The 24,903-nt window shown below is 40.8% G+C and overlaps 1 protein-coding gene across 1 annotated transcript; it reads left to right on the top strand.

The window, feature by feature from the left end:
* Positions 1-3,379: 3,379 nt before the first annotated feature.
* LOC129375611 (leucine-rich repeat neuronal protein 3) lies at positions 3,380-24,573 on the top strand. Its single transcript, XM_055054825.1, has 2 exons — positions 3,380-3,814; positions 20,892-24,573. The coding sequence occupies exon 2, from the start codon at positions 21,274-21,276 to the stop codon at positions 23,401-23,403; it is 2,130 nt and encodes a 709-aa protein (XP_054910800.1). The 5' UTR covers positions 3,380-3,814; positions 20,892-21,273; the 3' UTR covers positions 23,404-24,573.
* Positions 24,574-24,903: the final 330 nt, after the last annotated feature.

The following is a 24,903-nucleotide window of genomic DNA, read 5'->3' as shown; positions in this document are numbered from 1 at the left end:
CTTGTTGTTTTGGTTTTTTTCGTAGAGTCATTTGTCAACATGTGGTATCAGTGCTGAAAGATTAGCTCCTCTCCAACAGATTTTGTGCTTGAACGGCACAAATTAAAGCCAACAGAACCATGTGACACAGTCCTTCAGTTGTTTTATGCTAATGAAAGATGTCACCTGCGGTGTTAAAAAGTATTTACCCCTTTATGGAGAGCAAAAGGAAAAAAAGCAACCTGGAGTTGTGTAAAACAGTTATGACCACCAAAACCGAACACCAGGTTGTGTCCCCCTTATCGACAGCAACTGCTGTCAAGCTCTTGTTGTAACTGCAGATCAGAGTTGTTTTAATTGATCCACTTTGGATGATTTTGGTTCATAATCAGCACCGCGGTATATCAATGTAATTTCAGACTAGGAAAATCCAAAATCTGTTTTCTTCTTTTGCTTTGAGTCAATTACGGTTGAGCTTGCTATTCTGTATGTTCAACGCCTGAGTTAAGCCCAAGCGCAACTCAGGCACGACTGGGCTTAAACATCAAACTGACGGATGGATGTTCTTCCTCAGGATTTTCTGCTAAATAAACAAATTTATGGTTGCACCAATAACAGAAAGTCACCCAGGTCCTACAACAGAACATCTGTTTGGGTGCCTGCACCACACTAGCACCAAAATGTAGGAGAGCTTTCTGAAATGTGTTTTTACTTTCTAACTGGATGCACAACTTCAAAAGAGTTGTCTTCTTCTCTTCCCAAAATGTGACCTTAACTTTTGGGAAAGCAAGGTCTGGAGTGCTCTAGATGTTGGTTTGGGCTTTTAGTTGCTTCCTGTATGAGTTATGAATGTTCTTTTGGAGTAATTTTGTCAGTTATGGTTCTCCAATGCTCTCCAAAGGCATTAGCAGGTGTTGATTTCTGACATCCGTAAGCTAACTTCACATAGTCAGCTTGTATTCTAAGAAGTTGGGCAGTTAACAGGTTTGTGATAAAAGAAGGTTAATCTCTCTTTTTTCAAAGTTTAACAAAGAGGAAATTGTATTTCTAACATCTTGCCAGGTTGTTTCGAATAGCTTTTAAAAATATATATTATTAAATGAAATCAGCAAAGCACATACTTTCCTACTACACTGTATGCTGATTCTTCCCCCTCCTTCTCCTCCATTAGATGGCAAAATAATTAATTAAGAAGCTGTCTGCTACAGCAGCTTCTGTTTTCATGAAGCGAGTCTGTCAGATTGAATGTCATGTTTGCAGATGTAAGCACTGCCAGAACTGGAGGCAAGAGGATAAAAACGGATCAAAAGAAAATAGATGCACAATAATGCAATTCAGTGCAATTTTGTTATTTATATAGTGCCAATCCATACCAGCAGTCATTTGAGGACACCTCAAAAAGGCCGACAGGTCACATTAGAATCCAAATATATGCGGTTCAGTTCATTACATTTCAGTTCAGCCCGTTTCTTTCAGTCTAATTCACTCTAATACAGTCAGAATAAACCTAAACTATCTCAGATACTTGGAATGACATTTAAATTCAAGGGCTTACACTCAAACTCATTTCAACAGAAACTTTTAAGGATAAAAATGAGAACATCAAATTGCCTCTTTGGGGAAGCTAGAGGATTCTACCTCATCTGGGTTTAGATTAAATTATTACTTTGTACATTTTTTTGAGATGAGAATTATAATTTATTCCCAAACTCCTACTTTACTACGTTACTATGAAGTTATTTCAATTTATAGATTTACCAGTTTATTCATTGTCATTGTTCAAGTAACTAGTGTCATTTTGTCAGAAGTTATGTCTGGGTTAATGATGCTCCCATTCGCCAATATGTGCTCCATTTAGTATCCCTTGGTAACCATTTAATCCCCCAGAAAACTAAACATTGAGCATGCAAACAAATCATTTGTGTCCACGTATTCATCCTCATGTATTAATTCACCCTTCTTGCAAGTTAATAACGGCTGATAAATTAAGGTAGCAATCATAAAAATGCTCAAGACTTCTATTACAAACTTTATGTAAACTATTTTTTGAGACTTTAAGACTCTGCTTTCACTGGCTGTGGTGCTAATCTAGGTTTAGAATGTTGCAGAATAAGACTAAAGTCTTCTTCAAATCAAAAATAATATTAATTATGGTCAAATCATGAATTTTTTTTTTCAGAAACCGAGCATATTCTAGAAAATTCAATCATTGGCTATCTAGATGGTTACAATGTGCCACCCTATATGGTACAAATTGATGTATGTTTTTTTAATTAAGCCATTAAAAAAAGTTGTTTTTAAGCCTTAAGAGTTAAAAACAGAAAGGACGTGGTAAATGACTTGCAAAACAAACTGCTTTTCACAGTAGAAGCCCATTCAAATGTGGCCCATAAACGACTACTGCAGCGACACATTCACTAACCGGATGTATGAAAATTGCACATCAAGATGCAAACCATCAAAAATGTGATGCATGTTAATCATCACATGTCGGCAACATTGAATTTTTACGTTTGACTAAACAGAGAATGTTCTGTTTGTAACTGGAAACAAAGTTCATAAACTAGCGAGCTCTGAATTAAATAATGTGTCGAACTCTTTGGATGACAGTAGAGGCTGCTACCGCTGTCTCGTTTTTTTATTTTCTTGAATAGCTCACTTAAAAGCCTGCTGTTGGAGCCCTTAAAGTATTACATGCATTTATTATTTGCAACACAGTAAATGTTGCTATTGATCAAAAAGTTAAGCGAATAGAGCTAGGATTTTGAATCATTAGCATATCTTTGGATCAATAGCGACATTGATTATTTAGCAAATAATAAAATCATTTAATATAACAAAAAAGCATTGCACAAATTTAACTGTTTTTCAAGATTTTACATCTAGTCAACATTAATATTTTAAAACAGATTTTATATACGTCATTTCATGTCTTCTTCACAACTTAGTCTATACACTCCAAACTGAAACCCATAATAACAATATAAATTAGAATTAGTTTATATGCATAAAAAAACAACTATAGATACATAAAAAACATGCATATCTACAGGAGAAAAATGCCAATTATATTCTACTTCAAAAAGTGTATGATGGTAATGTCACAAAATAATAATTGAAAAAAAAAAACATGTTGAAATCAAAACAACAGCAGCTTCTATTTGAACCTCCAGTTCCATTTTCAGAGGCTCCTGAAGTGACTCGGATGACCGACATTTTTTGCAGCGGCCTTTCACCTCCAAACGGGAGGAACACAAGAGGAGAGAGGAGAGGGGGCGAGGGGAGGGGAGATGACTGGCGGCTCCGCTCGGCCAATCAGAGCGGGGGAGCTGCTCGCAGCTTGCCCCGCTCCGCTGACGCCATTGGCCGGCTGCGCCAGAGAGTCGGGTGGAGGTTTCTGTGCTCATATTAATGACTGCCGAGGAGACGGCGGCGCATCTATGTGGTCCGCCTGACACTTGATCGAGGGAAGAGACGCGCCGCTGATCGGCCGCTCTGAAGACAGAGAAGGGAAGGGCACAGGGAACACAGGAAGCTGGATCTGCACTTCTCCTTCATCCTCCTTCTCCTGCTGCTGCTGCTGCTTTTGGAACATTTTTGAAAGAAGCCCGTGTTATTTGCGTGCGTTCCCCCCCTCGCCACCTGCCCCCCTCCATCGGATGAGAGCAGAGAACTGATTTCTCATCAGCGGTGTGAAAACGACCACACGTTGTTTCCTGATCCTCTTTTATTTTTGTTGTTGTTTTGTTTTCTTTCTTCTTTTTGTTTCCTCCTCACTCGATCGAGATGGGAATATAGACGGGCAGCGCTCTGAATGCGACGATGGTTGAAGCGGGTAAGTTTTTTTTTTCTTTTTTCTTCTTCTTCTTCCCCTCTGTCGTTTCGTTTTGGCGCATTTTGCCAAGTTGATGCAGAAACGCTTCAATTCACGGGAGGCAGATTTTCTGTCACTGTTTAAAATCCAGACATGTAGTGATGGATGAGGGTGGGGGCGGGGAGGTGGTGGTGGTGGTGGCGTCGGCGGGCGCTTGCGGAGAAAGCGGCGCACAGCAATTAGGCGGATGACTGGCCCTCGAACCCATCGCTGTGGACGCGCTGTTTTTGCGCAGCTGTGCATGATGCAGATTCGGACTGCGCCGAGGCGAACAAGTCAAACCGACTGAAGACTCGCGTCGCCGACCAGAGACGCGTCTTAGAAAAACAAATGAATACTCAAATCAATAGAGCGGTGCCTGACACCCCACCACCACAACACGCACACAATTCACTTGCTCCTTTTTCTCTCTCTATTTTTCTCTTTGTTTTAAATACATCCCTATAATCATAGTAATATAAAAACGCTACTTAAGTGCATTTTGCATTCCCAGCACCTCCGCGCTGAACAGATTAGCTTCCCAGCCGCTCTCTGGCATGTTGGATTCTCTGGCTTTTTGCGTAATCCACACGGCAGCTGAGAAGCACTCACCATCACCAACGAACCTGATCACCTGCTCGTCATCCCTCCTACATCCACGCATCCAGGGACCTGGATGGTAAACAGAGAGCGGGATGGCACCCACTAATCTCCCACAGACCTCCACATACACCATCACACTAAGATCCTATTGACTCTTTCAGGGATTACGGATTTAGAATAGAGGGCAATGAGTATGACATCCTCCCCTCTGCTCCCCCCCCATCTTCCATTTGGGCTTTTGCTTCTCCTCAGTTGTGAATTCAGTCGATTTTGGCCTGCATGATGCAAATTACTCACCCGAGGCAGCTGCTTTCATATGAAAACTACGCTTTTCATATGAAAAGCTGGACTTGCGCATGAGGCCACAGATTGCACCCACGTTCCTCAGGAAACTTGTAACCGTTTTTTTTTTTTTTTTTTTTTAAGTTAACCTCTGAAGCAAATATTTACAAGGCGAACTCTCAAAAATACGAGATCAATAACGCAACATCCATTTACATTGTTGCATCAACCCGCCCCCCTCACCCCCTTCTTTCTTCTACAGTGATAAACAGTGATGGGTTTACTTCATTAATTTTGCCACATTTGCTCAAAACAAATCAATATTACATGTTCACAAGTCATACTCTTTAAGTGAGTGGGCTTGCGAATTGCCTATTGATCTGTGTGTGAAGGGAACAGAGCCGCGGTGGAAGAAAAGGTGTTCTGCCTGCAGTGCCTTCTCTGGGGGGGTGAGAGAGGGGGCTCCACTAGCATGACAGGCAGCACAGTGTGGGTGTTCCATATTCATTTTTTCCCCTTTCTATAGGCAAGAGGGCAGCAGGTTCCCTACGAGAGTGTGTGCGTGTGTGTGGGCAGCTGAACGCCACAGTTGGTTAGAAGTGGCGTTGGAGGACTTTAACCTTCTGTGGTGCAAGCCAGTTGAATCTGCGTGTTTTTTTCTTCTTATTTACTTCCCTGTTGCAGCGTCAAGGTGAATTTGTATGCCTATATGTATGTAGATATTTTTAAAGTCAGTTTCGGAACTGCTAAAATTTTTCGGAGATGCCAATAAAGTACCAGAGTTTTCGCAGGCTAAAAGGGGTGATTATAGTCTTGCTGTGCACTGCCACTCAGCTGGCTTAACCCTCTCCAGGCAGGTGTTGCAGATTTGCAACAACTTAGCCAGTCATTTCAAGTAATTTGAGCCTGAGAGGGTTAAAGAGAGATTCCACAGACTCACATCTCCCCCATGAACATGTCTGCGGTTTGAAATTGTCGTAGCTGCTCACTGCTGGTCAGCTGGCTGGCGGCAGGCCACCAGATACTTTCTTTCACTGGCAAGAAAGACAAATTCTTGCAAAAGAGAAACATCAACTTAATGAAGTTTTAAAACGGCCAGTTTGGTTCTCTGTAAGGGTAATTTCTGTTCGACTGCAGGCCTATAGGCCATCTTATCAGCTACGTTTGTGTTTACTCTCCGACAACGCAGGACAGTTACAACACATGTGATTCGTCTTAACAGATCTGAAAATGTTACACGCGAGAATCGGCTTTGATACAAACTGGACAAGCAGTAACACACGACCACGCAATTTACTTAATCAAATAGGGAATGGGAGTAAATAGGTTTGTCTTCTTCCCACAGCTTTTCAAGGTAAATGCTTTCTTGTTCATGTTAAAATACAATATCATTATAGAAACCATGAATTTGTTGACTTGTTCTCACTGTATGTATATTACTGCATATGTTTGTGTACATGTGGGTGTATATAATTCTTTTCATTCTTTTATTTACCTATTAGGAGGTGTGATGAGCATTTTTTCTTTAATATAGCTTCAGTTGTGGTGGCAAGTGCTACAATAACAGTATGATTTGCTTTCATTTTGGTGGGAACTGCAAGAGAAGAATTCGAAGCTTCATATAGTTTTAGCTCAGTTTTATGTGCTCCAACTCCATTATGTAACGTGGCAATTCATCAGAAGTCCTAATATATAGTTTTAATCTGCAGCCTTACTCCATTTTTGATAAGCTGCAGACCTATGATAGACTGTAGTGACTGGCTGCCAGCTGTTCTAGTTGAAATTGCGACTCCAGGGGGCGCTCTTATTGCGTTTCGTACTAGTAACTCGAAAAAATAATAATCCAATTTTTGAGCACAAAGTGACTGGGCAGTGTTTTACCCAGCGAGCGTGTTTATTTGAAAAGCAATTCAGAATTTAGCAAGTGCTTCATTTAGTCTACCAAAATGAAAAATAAAATGTAGCATAGACCAAAAGTGATTATATTTGTTTTAACTAGGCATTGCTGGTATGAGATTATTAGGGGATAATAACTTGGTCTAAAGGAAAAATAAGAAAAAATACACTTTTTTAAAAATTTTATTGTCCACTTTCTGATTGTCTGGTCTGGTAATATTTCCAACTTCAACATATTGTAATCCTTTGATCAGAGATCATAGCCATCTTCCAGCCAGCTGACCTGCAGTGCACAGAGGCTTAAATATGTTATTCTCTGTCGATCTGGTGGAAAATGCCAGACTCTCCAACACTCGTCTTGTCTTCATAAATTGTTTGAAGGGAATGCTGAAATAACGTCTTCCAACCCTTGTTGCTGGTAACTTGCCCAGCCTGGTGCTGTCCGATTCAGACGACTCTCTTCTTCCACACCCCGCGTTCCCCCTCCATAATGGCGGTAACGAGATGCCCGGGGATCTACCAGAGCTTCTGAGTGAACTGCGTAACATATTCAGAAGACGTCTTCGGGGGGATCAGCATGTTCAGCCGAGCGTGATCGCTCTGATAGCATCCTTTTCACAGGCAAACGCAGCAGCTCGGCAAAATAGAGTAAACAGCAGAGTCACGGGACTGTAGGTGGAGGAACGGGGTTTAGATGGAGTGCATGGAGAGGATGCAGGGCCTAAATTATTATTAATCATCAGGAGGAGAGCTGCATTGCAAAAGAGCCACAGATCAAAACACGCTTTGATGGCAACATCCATGACATTTTGCTGCTTTTATTCTGTATCAAAAGGTCAGAATGGGATATGATGCTTCCTTTGTGTCCACTGACATTTAATTTGCATTTTTTTTTTCCAGTTTAGGAATTTAGCTTTGACTGTTTAAATGAAAAACAAAAACCTAAATTAATGCTTTTATCTGCTGATTAATGAGGGTTTGTTTTTTTTCTTCAGTTGTCGCAGATTTATAATCAGAACATGGACATAATCGAGGCGTATGCCCGTACTGCAGCTTCAAAACATAAAGTATAAGGAGGAGGAGGACAGCTAAAAAGTCCACTGCTGTGCTTCTCCATCTGTTCCGCATTCGCTTTCGACACTTACGGCACGTCGTCGCGCTAATGAATACGTGCTGGATCAGCTGTCGGGTATCGATGAAGCTGCAAGGACCGACGCGCGCGTTTCAGTCGAGATGGATGCGTCTGCGTGCGCGCAAACGCGTCAGAGACGAGCCCGAAATTCTCGCGCCTCAGCAAATCCCAAGTCAGAGTAGGAAGCGGCCCCCCCAATCTTCTGTCTGTTTTAGCCGAGGAACAGTAACAGAAGGAGAAAGCCCATATCAGACACCATGAAATCACAATAAAGAGGTCCAAGCCCGCGATAAACGCATTTCAGTGGCATATAATGATTGATTCTGTCTGCCGCAGGAACTTATTCCCTGCAGGCTGGTGGCCCCCTTGACCAGCCATATTTTATTCATATAAATATAGATAGCTGTGCATCTTACAGGCAAGCACACATGCCACATTCGCACCTGCAGATTCAATTTAGTTCTGACTTTGAGGGATATGCCACTGGCTCCCCTCATACCTCCCGTCTTTCAACTCCTGGCTAGCAGCTATACATGAAACATTATGCAGATTTTTGTCAAGAGCAGGTCCGACTATGTTGGGGGAGAAATGAGTGTTGCAATGTTCACTACGCCTTTGACCTTATCAGCAGCCGCCTTAAGCTGGATACCTTGGCTTAATTTTAATGGATGCAGCACTATGCGAATTAGACGGGATGGGGGCGAGTGAGGTGTGTGTGTGTGTGTGTGTATGGAGTACTGTATGCAGTACTGAGCTTACATTAGGAGAATGAATGAATTTTTTTCTCCCTTTTTTTGCATTTAGTGTTGGAATCTTTTTGTCTGTACATTTGTACATCTGCCATGTCCTGTTAGCATCGAACCGGTGCAGCACGCTGCAGCTTCTCCCTCACTCGGCTCCCCCCCGCCAAGGGCACGTCTTGTCCAGGGAGAGAGGCTGAAAAATCTGAGCCGGGGTTCCTGTGGTTAATTTAGAACATCGATTTTTGCATTAACAGCCGACGTGCTGCTGATTCATGGCCGCACAAGCGCGGATGTAAAGGTTTCCATCGGCTCGCACATGGAAGGCACGGAACTCAGACACATGCAGCAAGTTTCATTATGCACAGACACATGGAAGGCTCGCTTTAATGGACTCTCGCTTACCTTTGAGAAAGTATAATAGTAAATCAATGAGGTGAAGGGCAGTGGGAGGGACGGTAAAGCCGTCCGCCCGATACTGGATTTACTGTGAATGTATAACGAGCCTGATAACACTACAGATTCTGTCCAGCTTAAGGCCATAAGAAGAATTTATTTTAAAAAAAAGAAAAAAAAGATTTTAATATATACATTTAGTAACATTTAGCTGCAGTCTTTCTCCCTCAGCCTCTGGGTAAAGCAGAAACTGTATATATATTAAAAAATCTGTAAAAGCCAACAAAAATTTTATAGATATGTTATATAACTAATACTTTAGGAAGTTATTTGCCCACTTACAGATTAATGCCATTTTTACCTCTTGTTCCAAATTTATCAGTTTCAGATCCAACAAAAGATAATCAGAATAATTACAATAAAATCTGGTTTTGATCCAAATAAACATGGCTTGTGCCATTAATGGGAGCAACAATACACACAAAATTCTTTTGCTGATTGGCAATATGTCTTTTACAATAAAAGACGTATTGTAAGTCCACATCCATTTTCTGAGGGAGTAATTTTCAAATGCTTTTTCACTGTGCTGCAAATGTTTTAGCTGTGCACTAAAAAAAATGCAGAATTTAAATTTGATCTGGTTCAAAAATGTACATATCAAATATCAAGAAATGAAACAAAAATGATTAAAGGAATGAAAATATTAAAGTTGAGAAAAGTGCAAAATTGAGTTCTGATCAATCAATTCAATGATAGCCTTCACACTGTTCTAAAGCAATGTAATTTACTGTGAAATTTGCTATTTCGTCAGTACATTTGAACCATATTAGAAGTCTATAAGTTCTTTATATTAAATACTTAAAATTTCTATATTTTCCAAAATGGATGTGGACTTTTTTCCTGTAACTGAACAGCTCCAGTCTGTAACTCCCCTTTGTGAATCACAGTGGACATTAATCCAACGTAAAACAAAATAAGAATTTTTTCAAACCAAACTGTCCACTTCAAAACAAAAATGATAGAAAAAATAGTGTCTTGTTTATGCTTGTTGTTACGATTGAGCAGAACTTTAAGTGGACAGAACGGGGCCTCGTCTATCCATCTGAAGCTTTTGATTTACCAGTTTAATCTGTGCCCCGACCCTTAACTCTGGTCATGAGGTATCAATTATGACCAAAAGAACACAATCCAGAACAAAAGGGGCTGAAAGACCGTTTGTTGGCTTGCTGGACTCAGTCGTAGATGAGCGCAGCTTTTGCAAAATGAGAATTTCTCCTTTAAAACTTTCTTTGGAGGTTTTCTTCGCACATCCCACTTTAAGGTGACCCCAGCACAGATCCAAAACTCACTGGAGGGACTTTACATCCCTTCTGGCCTGAGAATGCCTTGGGATCTGTCAAAACCAGGGAAATAACTCCAGCAAGGGGATTGATGCCCAAGAATGGATACAGTCTGGCAGTGGTAACAAGCATTGTCCAGGGAATTAGGCCGACAGGAGTGTGCAGAACACAAGACAGAAACCTGGATACGGAAGTACAAATGCAACGCCTGCATTATCCGTAGCTCATTGCCTGCGTGGGTCGTGATGCTAATGGCTAATCATGCTAACGTCGGGAGAAATTTTTTAACCATCAGGGTTTAAATAGCAGAGACAAATGTGAGAAAGCTTAGGGGGGAAAAAAAGAGCAGAGATCTAAGAGAAGGCATTACCATAAGAAAAGTCGAACAGGAGAGCAAAAAGGCAGAACAAGAGTTTAAAAAAGAGGTGGGGGTGGCTTGAAGAAAACCTTCCAAGGCTTATTACCAGTGGATCAAAATTCCCAGTGAAACATCCCTACAATACATCGGTTGGTCTCCTGAAAGGAGGAGGCAATTCTGTTGTGCCCTAGTTTCCACTTGCATCTGACCTTTATGTCTTCCACCCAGTTTTACCACAGCGATTGTGTGCCTCGGCAGATGCAATACTGCCTTGTTACCACTTAAACAGTGCAGGCTTCATAATCAGCTACCCTGAGGGCAGGTGTGCTGTTCCTCTCAAAATCCCCTCATCTATGCCCGTCGTATCCCAAAGATCCGATGCATTGTACCATAAAAGATTTTATTTTCACATGAGCGACAGGTCAACTCGCGACCATGTGCCGCATTGATGAGTAGCCAACCTGCAACAAAGTAATCACCTCCATGTCGCCGCTTCAGTACACCTCATCCAAGCGCCGTGAAGCGAGGTTGAGGATTTATAACTCATTTCAATAAAGAGCACAAAACAAACAGTTCGGCCCGGCAGTTTGGCCGCCCAGACGACTCGAGTCAGGCTTTCCTGAGTTAGGACTGCAGAGTCACCAGGACCATCGCTTCCTGCCCCCTTAGTGAGCACGCTCATTAATTTAAAGTGGTCATATCTCACTGGTCTCTAATCAAACTGTATTTGTGCCATTACTGTCCGCCGCAGCCCCAGTGTTAGCATAATGGAGGTGGCCTGGTGGGGATGCGAGCGAAGCGTTGCCAAGATGTGAATGGAAAAGCCTTTCACCTTGACAGCAGGGGTGAGCCTCTTAAAGGAAGCGCTGGCCAAGTGAGTGCGGCGCCTTCTCCAGATGGGAGCAAATTAACTGCAGGCTAAGAAATTATATAGTGAAAGTTATTAGAGGAATAACTTTGGAAAACAAATAGAAAAACAAGCGTCAGGCCACAACACGTCAGCCTTCATGTGTGAAGAGCCCAGTGGTTTGACCCATGACATATTATTTTAACTTAATCAATAAAAAAAATATAATGAGACTCCATCCACAGTCCACACTGTCATAATACCCCAATTTCTTGAACGAATCAGCTTTAAAACGTTGCTGAAAGTTTTTCCTTTCATTCAACTGTCCATTAATGTGCCTGGATCCAGTACTCTCAACAACAAAGTTCTTTAACAGTAATTTTATTTTTATTTCCTTGTGCTAGTTGTGTGATGCTTCTCCATAAAAGATTCATACTCTCATCTTAAGGAAAAATTGTATTTTAAGTTTACAATTGCTTTGAGCCATAATCATCAATATTAACAGAAATAAAATGTTATTAGAGGATATCACTTTGTGTGCAATGAAACTGAGTTTCAGCAGATCTGCTAAACCTGCACTGGCAGCCATGCTAGCTGTCTTAGCTTATTGCTAAAGGTTGCTTTCTAAAGGTGCTACCTTAAAAGTGGTGATTTTACCAGAAGCATGTCCTTATCCAACAAGGTAAATATTGGTTTTGGCCACATTTTTAATTTCATTTTGCACTTTGTATACACATAAAAATAGAAACAAAATTCACCCTGCCATCCACATTTCCATGTCTACATTAGAGAATTTACTTGGGAATCTTCCCCAGACTTCCCTAATTATAAGCAATTTCCTCATGCCTTCATTCAGCCATGGCACAAAGTTCACTGACAACTTATCACGTTACTTTTTGCTCCATTCAACCTGATGCCTTCAACATCCTTTAAATCATAAAAATAGTAAGACACTAAATTTTAGTGGTTCTAAACCTGCAGCGTATTATGGAACCAGCTCATGCCTACTTGTAACGCTGATGCAATGACCCTGTCATTACAAAGACTTAAAACCTTTGAGGGAAATTAGCTGGAGAATTGATCTGACAAGTGCATTTTGCTTCACTTCTTTCTTGCTCCTGGCAATAATGTATCACAGCGTAGCCGCTGCAGAGAAAGGTCTCATGCTTTGCTGATTTGGAGAGTATTGATTACAATAAAAATACATAAATCATCCTAGAAGAATTTGTGATCCATTTATAAACCTAACAATGGTCTGAGCGGCAACAGACAGAAGTTGCAATTTTATCTGTTATTTTATTTGGCTATACATTGCTTCTTGCTTGTTCTGCAAATGGAGCACAAGTAAAACAAGAACCTAAAAACAAAGCTCCTGTAGGCCATCAGTCCTGCATCTACCAGGTGAATTCAGCAATCAGCCAAAGCATTATAGCCTGACAGCTCAAGTGAATAGCATTGATCATCTTGTTACAGTGCACTGTTCTGCTGGGAAACCCTGTCTCTTTGACACATACCAGCCAGTAAAAGATACAAACCCAGAAAAACATCTCAGTGCCCGTCCCCCATGAGGCAGCGACATTCACTGAAAGCTTTGACGACCACTACAGCAACGGCACAGACTGCTTACCGACACGACGAGGAGCCCAAGGCTTCAAGACTCCCTCGATCCCAATTTGATTGAACGGTCACAGGACGTGGTCCCAGCACGCAGTGCTCAGCTCAATTTCCCGGTTTCCGGACACGGCGAGACGCCACCGGAGGCGCCTCCCTTACGCCCGGATGGGCAAGAGCTGTTCAATATTATACTGGCTTTGTAGTTCTAGCAGACAGCTGCATGTTGGAGCATTTGGCTCGTGAGTATAAGTTTGTTGAGTAGTTTTGTTCGAAAAAAAAAAAAAAGGTAAATGAAATGTCGGCGCAGACGTTTCTTGTGACAGAATTCATTCCCCTTGAACTTTACCACATTTGACTATTACATTTTGTAGTTTCTTAGTTAGACTATTTGCTTTAAATGTCTGAAATATTGCCAAACTGGTGGTGCAATTTTTTCTGGTTTCTCCACAGTATTCCTTCTGTATGCTGCTGTTTTTTAATTTTATTTTAAGCATTTATAAGGCATGGTATCAAAACTTGAAACTGCTGCTGCACAAGTTCCTCAACAGGTTGCTGCTAAGTAACCAAAGTGCGAGTGAGTCAGTTGATGCTACCAGCCTTACTCAGCTGTCCGTGAGAAGTTAAAATATTTCCTCTGCCTACATCCCCCATGTGCAGTTCTGGTTTGGAGTTCAGTGAAATTACTGAATATTCGGTCAGATATCTCTATTGATATTGCTTTATTAATTCATTGATTTTAGGTTGCACTTGATTTTATTTGGACTGACGAGGGTCGAGCTTTTTAGAGTTAAACACCTTTTTTTTTGTTCACAATTGTCTTTCCACTTATGTGCTTCTTTGTGTTGGTCACATAAAAACCCATTTAATACTTTATTTTTTTTTAGTACTGTAACCGTACAACAAAAGGTCACAGTGTATGAATACATTAGCAAGGCATTGCCTGATAGATTTTAACACTTGTCCAATGCAACTCTATTCTGTCTATGTTGGATTTAAAGGCAGCTCTGAGTAGGAAGCAGTGTCAAGTGCCAGTGTTCAGCAGACCCGGCAGTAATTCACACATTTAAGGTTTCCTCAGAACATACCAGATGCAAGGAGCTTGTTTCCTGTAATGTTCACAGGACGGATTAATTCTGGCCAAAGTGAAAAAGCCCATGGGCAAGACCTGTCAGCCTCCTACTGTAATGGAGTTGCTTTAGAGTTCGTGGTTAGAATGATTGCCCCCCACATTCCTCCCTCCGACACCTGGGAACCCGCGTTAGCACCATGAGTGAACACCTTAGCCTGACCTATAAAAGGGCTCCCTAAACAAACGCCGCAGTTTCAAGATTTAATGTGTTGGTGCAGGTGGAGATTAGGTTACTGGAGATCCCGTCTCCAACAGGCTGCGTTGCGTTTCCAGGTGCTGATTATGTATCTGTGAACCTCAGAAGATTACCTAGAGGTTTTCGACGTGCAAACACCCAAGCATCCATCTTAGGATTCGATTTTCCCCCGGCCATATTAACCACATTTCTCCCTGTCAAACAGCTGCAGAGCCACTTATTGCCAAACACAGCACAACATTTTTCCTCTTCTGCCAGGAGATCCTTGTTTTATCCATTTCTTTGACTCGTTTTTGATGCATTTGTATAGCTTATTTTTCCTCCTTTTTTTTCCTGTCACTACAGCCCCCAATAAAATGCCGCAGGGGGTTATTGTACAGCTGCTTAAACTAAGACAAGTTCCTCCTCTACAAGTCCTTTTGTCCTCCAGATCTTTCCACTCCCCCTCCCATCTGGCTTTGTCTCAATTACCGCCAACCGAGCAGCGGATTGTGGGAATTAGCTGTATAAGGCAGCGTTGCATGGAGTGGGGTGGGCTGTGACTGGACCTTCACTAATAGGTTTGTACAAGTCCACAGTCTCAGCAGTCACAGTGCAGGGCCTCTGGAACACAGACTGCCTCCTCGCCTGGCTCTGCATAATGTCGTCGCCAAACACCAAATTATGCGCTCAGATGCCTGGAGACGATTTGGATACTTCACTTGAACTGATTAAAGTGCACTTGAGTATGTGAACTTGTAGTTTATTGATATTCTAAATAAGGGTTGTAAATTTGTGGGATCTGTGGTTGAACACTTTCAAGGCTTAGTTGATTGGAAATGGCTCAAAATAGTCTAGAAATATCCCACAATGGGGAAATTTCTGTGCAACAGTCAAAGTGACAAGTAGTCACTTTTTATTTACATTACCTTAGCATAATATATGTACATCTAAACATTGTTATAGTGGAGGCATTTGATGTAAAGTCACATTCAGTGACTCTCTCCTAACCAAAATTTTGCTTGACAATTAAATCTCAGGTTAGTCATGCCCCTTGCAGATGTAGCTTTACTTATCAAGAATGTTTCTTGATTCAAGAACTAATTTTAACATTTGGGAGTAGCTGCATCAGAGGTCTAACATGAATCTGATGTTTTACCTTTACTCAGTTTACCTCTGAAAGGACGGTCTCAAGCAGATTCTAACTTTAGCATGGTTTATTTCATCTCCTATGTTTGCCAAAGTTTTGAAAATGTTGAAATCTTCTTCCATGCCCTTTTAATAACTCTCCTAGAACATGCAGGAAGTGGTATTATTAACCTTTTTTTCTAGTATTATCATATAATCTTAAAATAAAAATTAGAACAAAAATGAGTAACAGCTGTGTTACCATAATAAATCACTATTATATTGATTACTTGCAAAAACTAATAAAAAAACGAAATTATATCGTGTTTTTAAAGGGATTTGTCAAAGCCATTTTTAAAATAGGAAAGCGATATGAAACACAACGTTGAGTAATTAATTTAATTAATCCTAGTTGATCAACGTTAAACGTCGACTGACTCAGATGGCGTATTGTCCTCTGGGTGGCCTAATCCAATCATGGATTTCCAGCACTCTACACAAAGCAGACGTCGACCCTGTCCAAACCAAATGCTTCCTCTTTCCTAATCTACTGCCATGTCTGAACTCTGCTACTGGCCACCACATCATCTGCTCATCCGTCCTCCAGCCAGGCCAGAATCTGATGGTGTAATGTGACCCGGGGACCTCATGAACAATCGTTCCCCCCGCCCCAATTAACATCCCCGGCTAAGCAAACAATAGTGCACGCTGCTAGAGGCACCTGTGGTGAACGCAGATTGTTGCCAAAGCAATAACAATTAAGCCTGCCACATTACGTTGCCGGCGATTGTTATTAGGGAGAAGAACAGCCAGGTGAGACCCGAACACTGAGGCTGAATTACAGCATCTGTGCCGTGCTTCTAGGGTGCAGCTCAACCGCATAACCTACACCGAGGAGCGAGTGCTGAGGGAGAGAGGCTAAGCTCTGTTTATCAGAATGCTCAGGGTGCAGAAGCTTATTAAAGTGCCAGGTGCTCTCGAAAAATAATACCACCAACCCCATTGACCGCTCTTCTCCATCCTCGTTTGGATTTCACTGGCTCCATGTCCTCCTTTACCCATCCACACCAGAATCCAGTCAATGCTGGAATAGAGCTCCAGGAATAAAGCGTTGGCTCGGATGTGGTAGAGGGGAGACATTTCTGCTGCCATCATATTTACCCGATCCTTACAGCACACACACACGCACGCACACAGACAATTCATCTGTGGCCACTGAGGTGGAAACAGAACTGTTGATGAAATGAAATCGTTTCTCAAAGCTTCCTTCATTCCTCCCATTTCATCCCGTCTCTTTTTGACCGCTCCTTGTGACGCGACGGCCCGATCTTTTAGGCCCAAAGTATCACAGGCGCCATCAAAACCATCCGCTCAGACTCACAGATGATAAATTGCACGCTGCACTTCAACCGTGACGTGCGAGAGGCGCCAGATTAGAAGGAAACAATGAAGGCCTGACGTGCATCTAGTGGATGCACTGTCGTTATAGCTCAAGTTACTTCCTCAAACAATGTCCTGTTCGATGAGCGCTTTTAAGCTCAATTAACAGAACTTCATAATGTTCATCATCTTTAAGACACTTATGAGACATGTTTAATTTTAACAGCATCCACTGGAAAGATTTCATGCCAAAAACCATTTACTGATAATCAGAGAATACAATCATAAAATCACAACACAGCAGCAGAGTGGTGGGTAGGTAATAGGGGTGTAATGGCAGGCATTAATCACAATAAGGCACATTCCTCATTTCATGGTCATAGTTTACTACATTAGCAAAAACAAGCAAATGCAAAGCATCTTCTCACTGGTTTCAAAAAGAAAAGGTGTTAACTAAGAGGGCAATTTCTTTTTGAGAACTAACCATTCCTTGCGAGTTTGTTCCATCCTGCCTAAAACAAACCACTGAACCATTAACAGCTCTTACGAGGGGAGATAAAAAAAATCCAATCTTTAGTTCGGACAAATTGCAAACTCTTAAAAAATAACTTTTATTTGGCATTTCTGTGGCCAAAATTTCATTTCAGCCTCCCTCTTGTGGTTTTACAAATGAAATCCAAGTTTTATAAACCTCAACTCAACAAAGAATTAACTAGTTCAGGTTTTGTCAGACAAAGCATAAATTTGTAGTAATCCCATAGCTCAGAATCTCCAAGAAAAATAGCTGCGGGGACTTTCTTTATGCTTTTGGAATTAGTAGTAGTCCGACAATGTTTCTTTTTTAATATGACACTGATTTTAGTGCACTTTAAATGACAAACTTTCATAAATAAATGATCATTTCGAAAGTGCGGATTTATCACGGGAACCTTTTTTGCACTGGTGTTTCAAAATTAATGTGCAGGATTGCAAAAAAAAAAAAAAAGTATTTCTTGCATTGGTTTGGTGTGGCAGGCTTTGAATAAAATCTTAAGCTATTTGGATCATTTTTGGGTGTACTGGGACCAGTATTCTGGATAACAGTGATGCAACTAATGACACGAAAAGCTCTTTGACATGTATAGTGACTACTGTTGCATTCATTGTAGTCATTATATTAAAACTGTAAATGCCAGGTTAGCTGAAATAAATTAGAGGCATCCGTGGTATGTATTGAAAGATAGAAATACTAATACTACTACTATGAATAATAAAACAAGTAAGACATTGCAAGAAACAAACATGGTGAAAAAGTTGAGAAATATTTTCCTTTAAATGTTAGATGAACATAATCTCGGACTATATGACTCAGTTTTATTGCATGTGGTAAAAAAGGTCCAATGATTGGTATGCTGTAAAACAACCCAACTCTGTTTTCATCCGCAGCAAAATCTGCTATCCCCTCGCAAGCAATCTTCCGATAGAGACGACTTAAAAGGAAAAAGGAAATGCGCAGTTCTCTTCTCATTAATTCTCTGCCAGGATAACTAGTTATAGAAATTTATTTAAAAATGTAAACATTTTCAAAAACATTTTCTATTTACACATAAATCCCTATGTGTAAATAGAAAAATAGCAACTTCTATAGAAGTTACATCATTACATCATGTTTTTTTTGTAAAACAAAATGCAAATTAGGCACAGTTTGAGTTTGTTAAAAAAAAAAAGTACCCTGCTTCATAATGGCAAGAATGGCTTCATTCCTTCAACTAATTTGTTCCAATTATTATAGATGCAAGAAAGTCAGACCATTCCATCATCAGCAGCAAGTGTTGTTTCTAGTTAACATTTTTTGACCTTGTTCTCCACTTTGTGTATAATATTTCAGAAACTTTTGCCAAAGTAGTGGACAGTGTTGGTTTAAAAGAAAACTTTTTAATTTGAAAGAAAAGGTCGATGACAACTTGAACTTAGAATATTTTTAGTCTCTTGGCAGTTTTTCATGCATCTTGAGCGTCTTTGATAATCCAGTTTATATAATATTCTTAATGTACCAATGTCATTAACTTGTTTGCAACAACAAAAAAAAGTCCTTTGTACCAAAAAATGTTAATTAAACAAACGATGGGATTTGACATTCAAGCGGTGTAATTTGAAATCATTTTGTTTAAAATTTCTCTCAATTTAGTTTTCTGCTTTTGTCACCACAGAAGTCATTTTTAGTGCATGAATTTAGAGAACTGAGCTCGTTCCTAGGTGTAGGGTTTTCCACATGTTGCAGACCCGTAATGTGAAGGCATCCCGTCTTGCATTTTTCTTTACATGTGTCCCCAGCGCCCATTGAACAGCGGATTGAAAAGGCTTAATTGTTTCGTTGGAAGGTCATCTGTTTCTGTAGAGGCCTGCTAATGAACCATTCTATTGATCCAGGTGTGTCAAACACGAGAAGTGATTATTTTCTTAGTGAAGGCAATGCTTTGACTAAGAAATACAAATTTCTTATTCTTTTTGTTTTACCATTGAATTTGATACCTAGGGACAGTCTTGGGTGTTTTGCTTAATCATTGTTTTAATACCAGGCGTTAATTACGGCCTAAAAATTGTACTTCCCTCTAATACGTCCATGCCAATGTTTGTAGATTGTAGAAAGGTACTTAAGAAATTTGTAGAACTTTTGGCTTGTACTTGAATGCAATTTAATTTAAAATTACAAACTTTCTCAGCCGAGATGTTTTTTAGGGGATGTACATTCTGAACATCTGGATATATTACTCTCAAGCTACGTTTTCAGTAATTTTGTTCATCTGTAACCTCAGTCTGGCTCGATACTGTGATGTAGGACCATATTACTGGTGTACCAGTATTTGTACTAAAATACATCAGCTCAGTTAAAGAGCTCTTACTTCTGGACTTGTAAGCAGGGACCGGTGTATTCACACTCACTGTGCAGTAAACAGAAGCTTACTGCACATTTTTTAGTGTAGTTTTTGGATATTGGTGACATTATTTCATTGATATATAATGTTAGGCATTTTAAGCAGATCTGACATCAGATCCAGTTAAGAATAATAAAATGAATAAGTTATGACATGGAAAATCCAACTTAAGACATTTCACATCAATATAAATTAATGTAGAGTCCTCTATTAAGCATTATTAGTTTTGTGGCCTCTTATATTTAACCTCTATCTGCATTCACTTCACAGGAAGTGAATGCAGCTGAGTGGCAGTTCCTACTCTCATTGCTCTGTGGATGTATGATGTGATGAATAATTCTTATGCTTCTCGTTCAGTTACTACTCATAAAATACAATAGTAAATTCAATGGAATATAGATTACAGTCTTTTGGTAGCCCAGTAAAAGTTGAAAAGTACAACTACAATATATTTGACTGGATGTATCATGTCGTACCTTTCGGTATTCAATATTCATGGTTTCATTTTGCATGTAAATTTGGACTCCGTCTTTATTGCTTGCTATTCTTTAATAACATTTGCCGACCAATCCCCTGTGTGACTTTCACATATATTTAGAGAACAGCATGAGCATTTTAATTTTTAAGCCTGCTATTTCTGTGTCCTCTATCAAACAGGTGCAAACTGCATCTGGGTCAAAAGCTTTGTTTGCCTTTACCACCGACCCGTCTCATCATGTTGTTTGTGACTGGATGCCCATTTACTTGTTGCTATAGCGACTGGCATATTCCAGTGCAGCTTCCCTTAAAGACCTGGTGGTTAAGTCCTCGGATGTTTGCCATTTAAGAATCTTAATGAGCTTTCTCTTTAACTAATATTAGGCTCACACACCCCCAACGTCAAGACCGACTGGCATATCGTAAGGGCACATGCGGTACATCTCAGAAATGAAGTCTAGAAGGTCAAGCAGATATGAATCCATTGTTCTAAGTCTTGAAGGGAGCACATATAAATGTCAACATGCATCAGTGTGCCTATAACAAATGTCAATATGCCCACAACCCTCTCTCATGACATTCCTTGACCACCTTCATTGTTGTGTAATACTAAAAGCTCTTCTCTCTGTCTTGTTTGTTTTCTGCAGGTAGGAATGGACTGGGCTGTGGAACCTTAAAGCTACTGAGGATGATCAACAAGGGCATTTAAGTAATACTAACATATAGGGTACAGATCTATACTTTTTTTCTCTTTATCCCCAACTACTACTTTTTTTGTTAGTATTGCAAGTTTGGCTCCAAACCCTTAATCTGGAAGCTATATTGACTTATTGGCCATTACATTCAAGGACACCTATAGAGCAGGACATAACCCCCCCACCCGGGCCCCAGGGAACCCGGTGGTTTGGTAAGGGGGTGAGTCAGTTGCCTCTGCAACAGCAGCCGCAAATGTGTTGTTGTTTGTGAAGGAAACAACAGAGAACCCTTTATCTGAGAAGACCAACTTCTGTTGGGGGGAAAAGGTTCAACATGAAGGACATGTCATTTGTTGATTGCCTCTTCATTGGGTTGGCTATGGCCTCTCTTGCTGTAGCCACTGAGGTGGGGCCCGACTGCCCGAAGCTTTGTGTGTGTGAAATTAGACCCTGGTTTTCTCCTACTTCAGTGTACATGGAGGTGCAGACGGTGGACTGTAATGATGTGGGACTCTTTAGTCTGCCAGAAAGATTACCAATGGGCACACAAGTTCTATTACTGCAAACAAACAACGTTGCCAAGATTGTTAAACCTTTGGATTACTTGGCCAATATCACAGAGATAGACCTATCACAAAACAACTTATCGTCTATCAGTGACATCCATTTGGGAAATCTTTCTCAGCTGGCATCCCTTCATCTGGAGGAAAACTGGATAGAGGAGTTACCTGAGCGATGCCTGTCCGACTTGGTTAACCTGCAGGAGCTCTACCTGAATCACAATCTCATCTCTTCTATTTCCACATTGGCTTTTCTGGGTCTAAGTAACCTGGTGCGGCTTCATCTCAACTCTAACAAGCTGAAGGCTATCAAGAGAGAATGGTTTGAACCCATGCCGAATCTGGAGATCCTAATGATTGGCGAGAACCCAGTTCTCTCCATTTACGATCTGAACTTCAAACCTCTTGTAAACCTCCGGAGTCTTGTTCTTACCAGAATGAACTTGTCTCAGTTACCCGACAATGCACTCACAGGTCTCGATAACTTGGAGAGCATTTCATTCTATGATAATACTTTTCCAGAAGTCCCCCATTCAGCCCTGAAAAATGCTAAAAATCTAAAATTTTTGGATCTAAATAAAAACCCAATATCCCGGATACAAAGAGGAGACTTTGTTGATATGCTGCATCTGAAAGAACTGGGGATTAATAGCATGCCAGAGCTAATTTCCATAGACAGCTTTGCTCTTAATAACCTCCCTGAGTTAACCAAAATAGAAGCCACCAACAATCCTAAACTCTCCTACATCCACCCCAATGCTTTCTACAAGCTACCACGACTGGAGACCCTCATGCTAAATGGCAATGCTCTCAGCGCCCTCCACAGGATAACCGTTGAGTCTCTCCCGAATCTCAGAGAAGTCAGCATGCACAGTAACCCTATCCGCTGCGACTGCGTAGTTCGCTGGATGAACATGAACAAAACCAACATTCGCTTCATGGAGCCTGATTCATTGTACTGCGTAGAACCTCCAGAGTACGAGGGCCAACATGTTCGACAGGTGCACTTCAGGGAGATGATGGAAATCTGCCTGCCACTAATATCCCCAGAAAGTATGCCGGGACACATAAAGGCACGCAAAGGGAGCTCTGTGTCGCTCCACTGTCGAGCGTTTGCTGAACCAGAGCCAGACATTTACTGGATTACCCCGTCTGGTACCAGGATCCAGCCGAATTCCATGTCTAACAAATTCTATATGCATCCAGAAGGAACATTTGACATCTACGATATATCCGAAAATGAAGCAGGTGTTTACACCTGTGTCGCGCACAATCTGGTTGGAGCTGACCTCAAATCTGTTTCAGTAGAGGTGAATGGATATTTTCCTCAACTTGCAAGTGGATCCCTGAATGTTGTGATTAAATCAGTGGGGACAAACTTCATTCTTGTTTCCTGGAAAGGTCATCCTGGCTCTTTGGCTCCCAGTATTAAATGGTACACGCTATCTGATCTGAATCATCCCACAACAGCGTTTAGCACCAGGGTTCCTTCGGACATCCAGCTTTACAACCTTTCTCATCTCCATCCTGCCACCCAGTACAAAGTTTGTGTGGATATCCGCACCATCCACTACGACCATGACACCAAATGCATCAATGTCACCACTAAGGGATTAGAGCTGGCAGCCAAGGACACAGCAAAATGGGATGCAGCACTAATCACTGTCTTTGGAGTGCTCTTGGCAGTGGTTTCATTGGCATGTCTGTTTTTTTATGCGTCTCTGAGGAACCGCTACTTTTATGGGAATATAAGGAGATATGACTCCAAGGCATTGCTTACACCAGTGGAAGCTACTGGTCTGCATTCTTCGTTCTTCACAAAGCTTTGGGATTCGGGTAAAGGTGTGCCGAGCGGAGTGGAAGTTAAAGCCACAGTCATAAATGTATCTGATAATGCCTTTTAAAAAGTCCAGCTATGGATGGCGTCTCATACTAACTACAGATAATGAACAATGCCATAGGCAGGGGTGGACGAACTTATGCTTTCAAAAGCATACCTGTGGCTAAGCCCCAGCTCAAACACACTGGCAAAATTTATAATTATAAATGGGATGAAACACTTAACTGGACTACATGGCATCCCGCCCAAAGCGGTGGCTTTGTGAACCTTACGGGAAAGAGTCTCTACTGCAAAAACACCAACTCGAGTTCAAATTCACCCAGAAACGCAGGCAGAGAAAAGGAAGCCGAGACGAAGACGGTGGCCAACTCTCTTGTAATTGACTGTTAAATGTGTTCAGAGTCGTGGAACTGTCCGTGTGGTCCCAAGCAATACCGTCTGTGCTTTGTCAAACATCCATAGACGAGTTAGAAAAACAGTAATAACACCTGTCTATTATGGGAAAGGAGATTTAGTAGAGTAGACGAATACCAGTGACTATGGTGTAAGCCTTTTGATGAACTATACCCCATTTTTCTATTTAAAAAATGGATTCTTGTTTTTTTTCTTGAAAATATTGTTATATATTCTATTATGTTGATGTAATGACAAATCCTCTGTATGTGAAAAGTTTAAATGGGTTTTAAATTAAGGAGAGGAGCAAACTACTTTTGATTACAGCTTCACATTAAGCTTAATGAAATTCAGCTATGAAATGAGTGTCTAGAGAGAAGATTTGCCAAATGGCTGTTTATGCTTTGTAGTTCTCATTACGACGATGACTGGGAGACAATGCAGATACATTCAACTAAAACTAATATGAGATGTTGATTAAAAGTGAAGTGAGTGATGCGTTGTCTCCTGAAGGAGTGGTTTGCTAAATCCTGGTAAGTGCCTACAACAAGAACTACATGAAGAAAGGAGGAAGAGGAACTGAGGAAATCTGTCGACCACAGCAAAACATGATCATGTCATCACTGCAGAATCAGAAACTATACTCCCAGTACATCTAGTGGAAATACTTTCTCAGTATTTTTAGCATACATATTTTAAGGAAGCATTTTGTTATTGCTTTGGGTGTAAAGTCAAAAAGCCATTTTTATATTAACTGTATTATATGTGATCAATGGGCACAACAAACTAATCGAGAAAAGCGCTAAGAAAAAATAATAAATGTCATTGTTCCTTTTACAAACAGTTGTCTTTGTCTTTCCATATGTGGATTGACTAGTTATCAGTGGAACCTATAAGTGTAAAGCATCTGATATCTTCATTTGTAATTTATTACAGCTTAGTAGCCGAAAGAAAATATGAAAATAAGCAATGGGTATGTCAATTTTCTGACTTGCAAGAAAGTGGTCAGCCCTCAAGATCTGTAGGCACCATCCTCCTAGTAAATTTGTACAGATAAAGGAAGAACATAAAATGGATGGGAGTGGCTAATTTAGAACAGACATTAGAGGACATTAGTAGTGACATCATGAGTAGGGCAAGGGTGTTAAACGCAGCTTCTTTAACGCCCAAC

The sequence above is a fragment of the Poeciliopsis prolifica genome, unplaced genomic scaffold, assembly GCF_027474105.1.
Source record: "Poeciliopsis prolifica strain line A6 unplaced genomic scaffold, Auburn_PproV2 SCAFFOLD040, whole genome shotgun sequence".
Lineage (NCBI taxonomy): Eukaryota > Metazoa > Chordata > Actinopteri > Cyprinodontiformes > Poeciliidae > Poeciliopsis > Poeciliopsis prolifica.
The sequence above is the reverse complement of the archived record's forward strand: the minus strand, read 5'-3'. Positions and strand labels throughout refer to the sequence as shown.

What these genes read in the sequence shown, in the direction of transcription:
- LOC129375611 (XM_055054825.1), top strand. Translation starts at nt 21,274, where the DNA reads ATGAAGGACATGTCATTTGTTGATTGCCTCTTCATTGGGTTGGCTATG.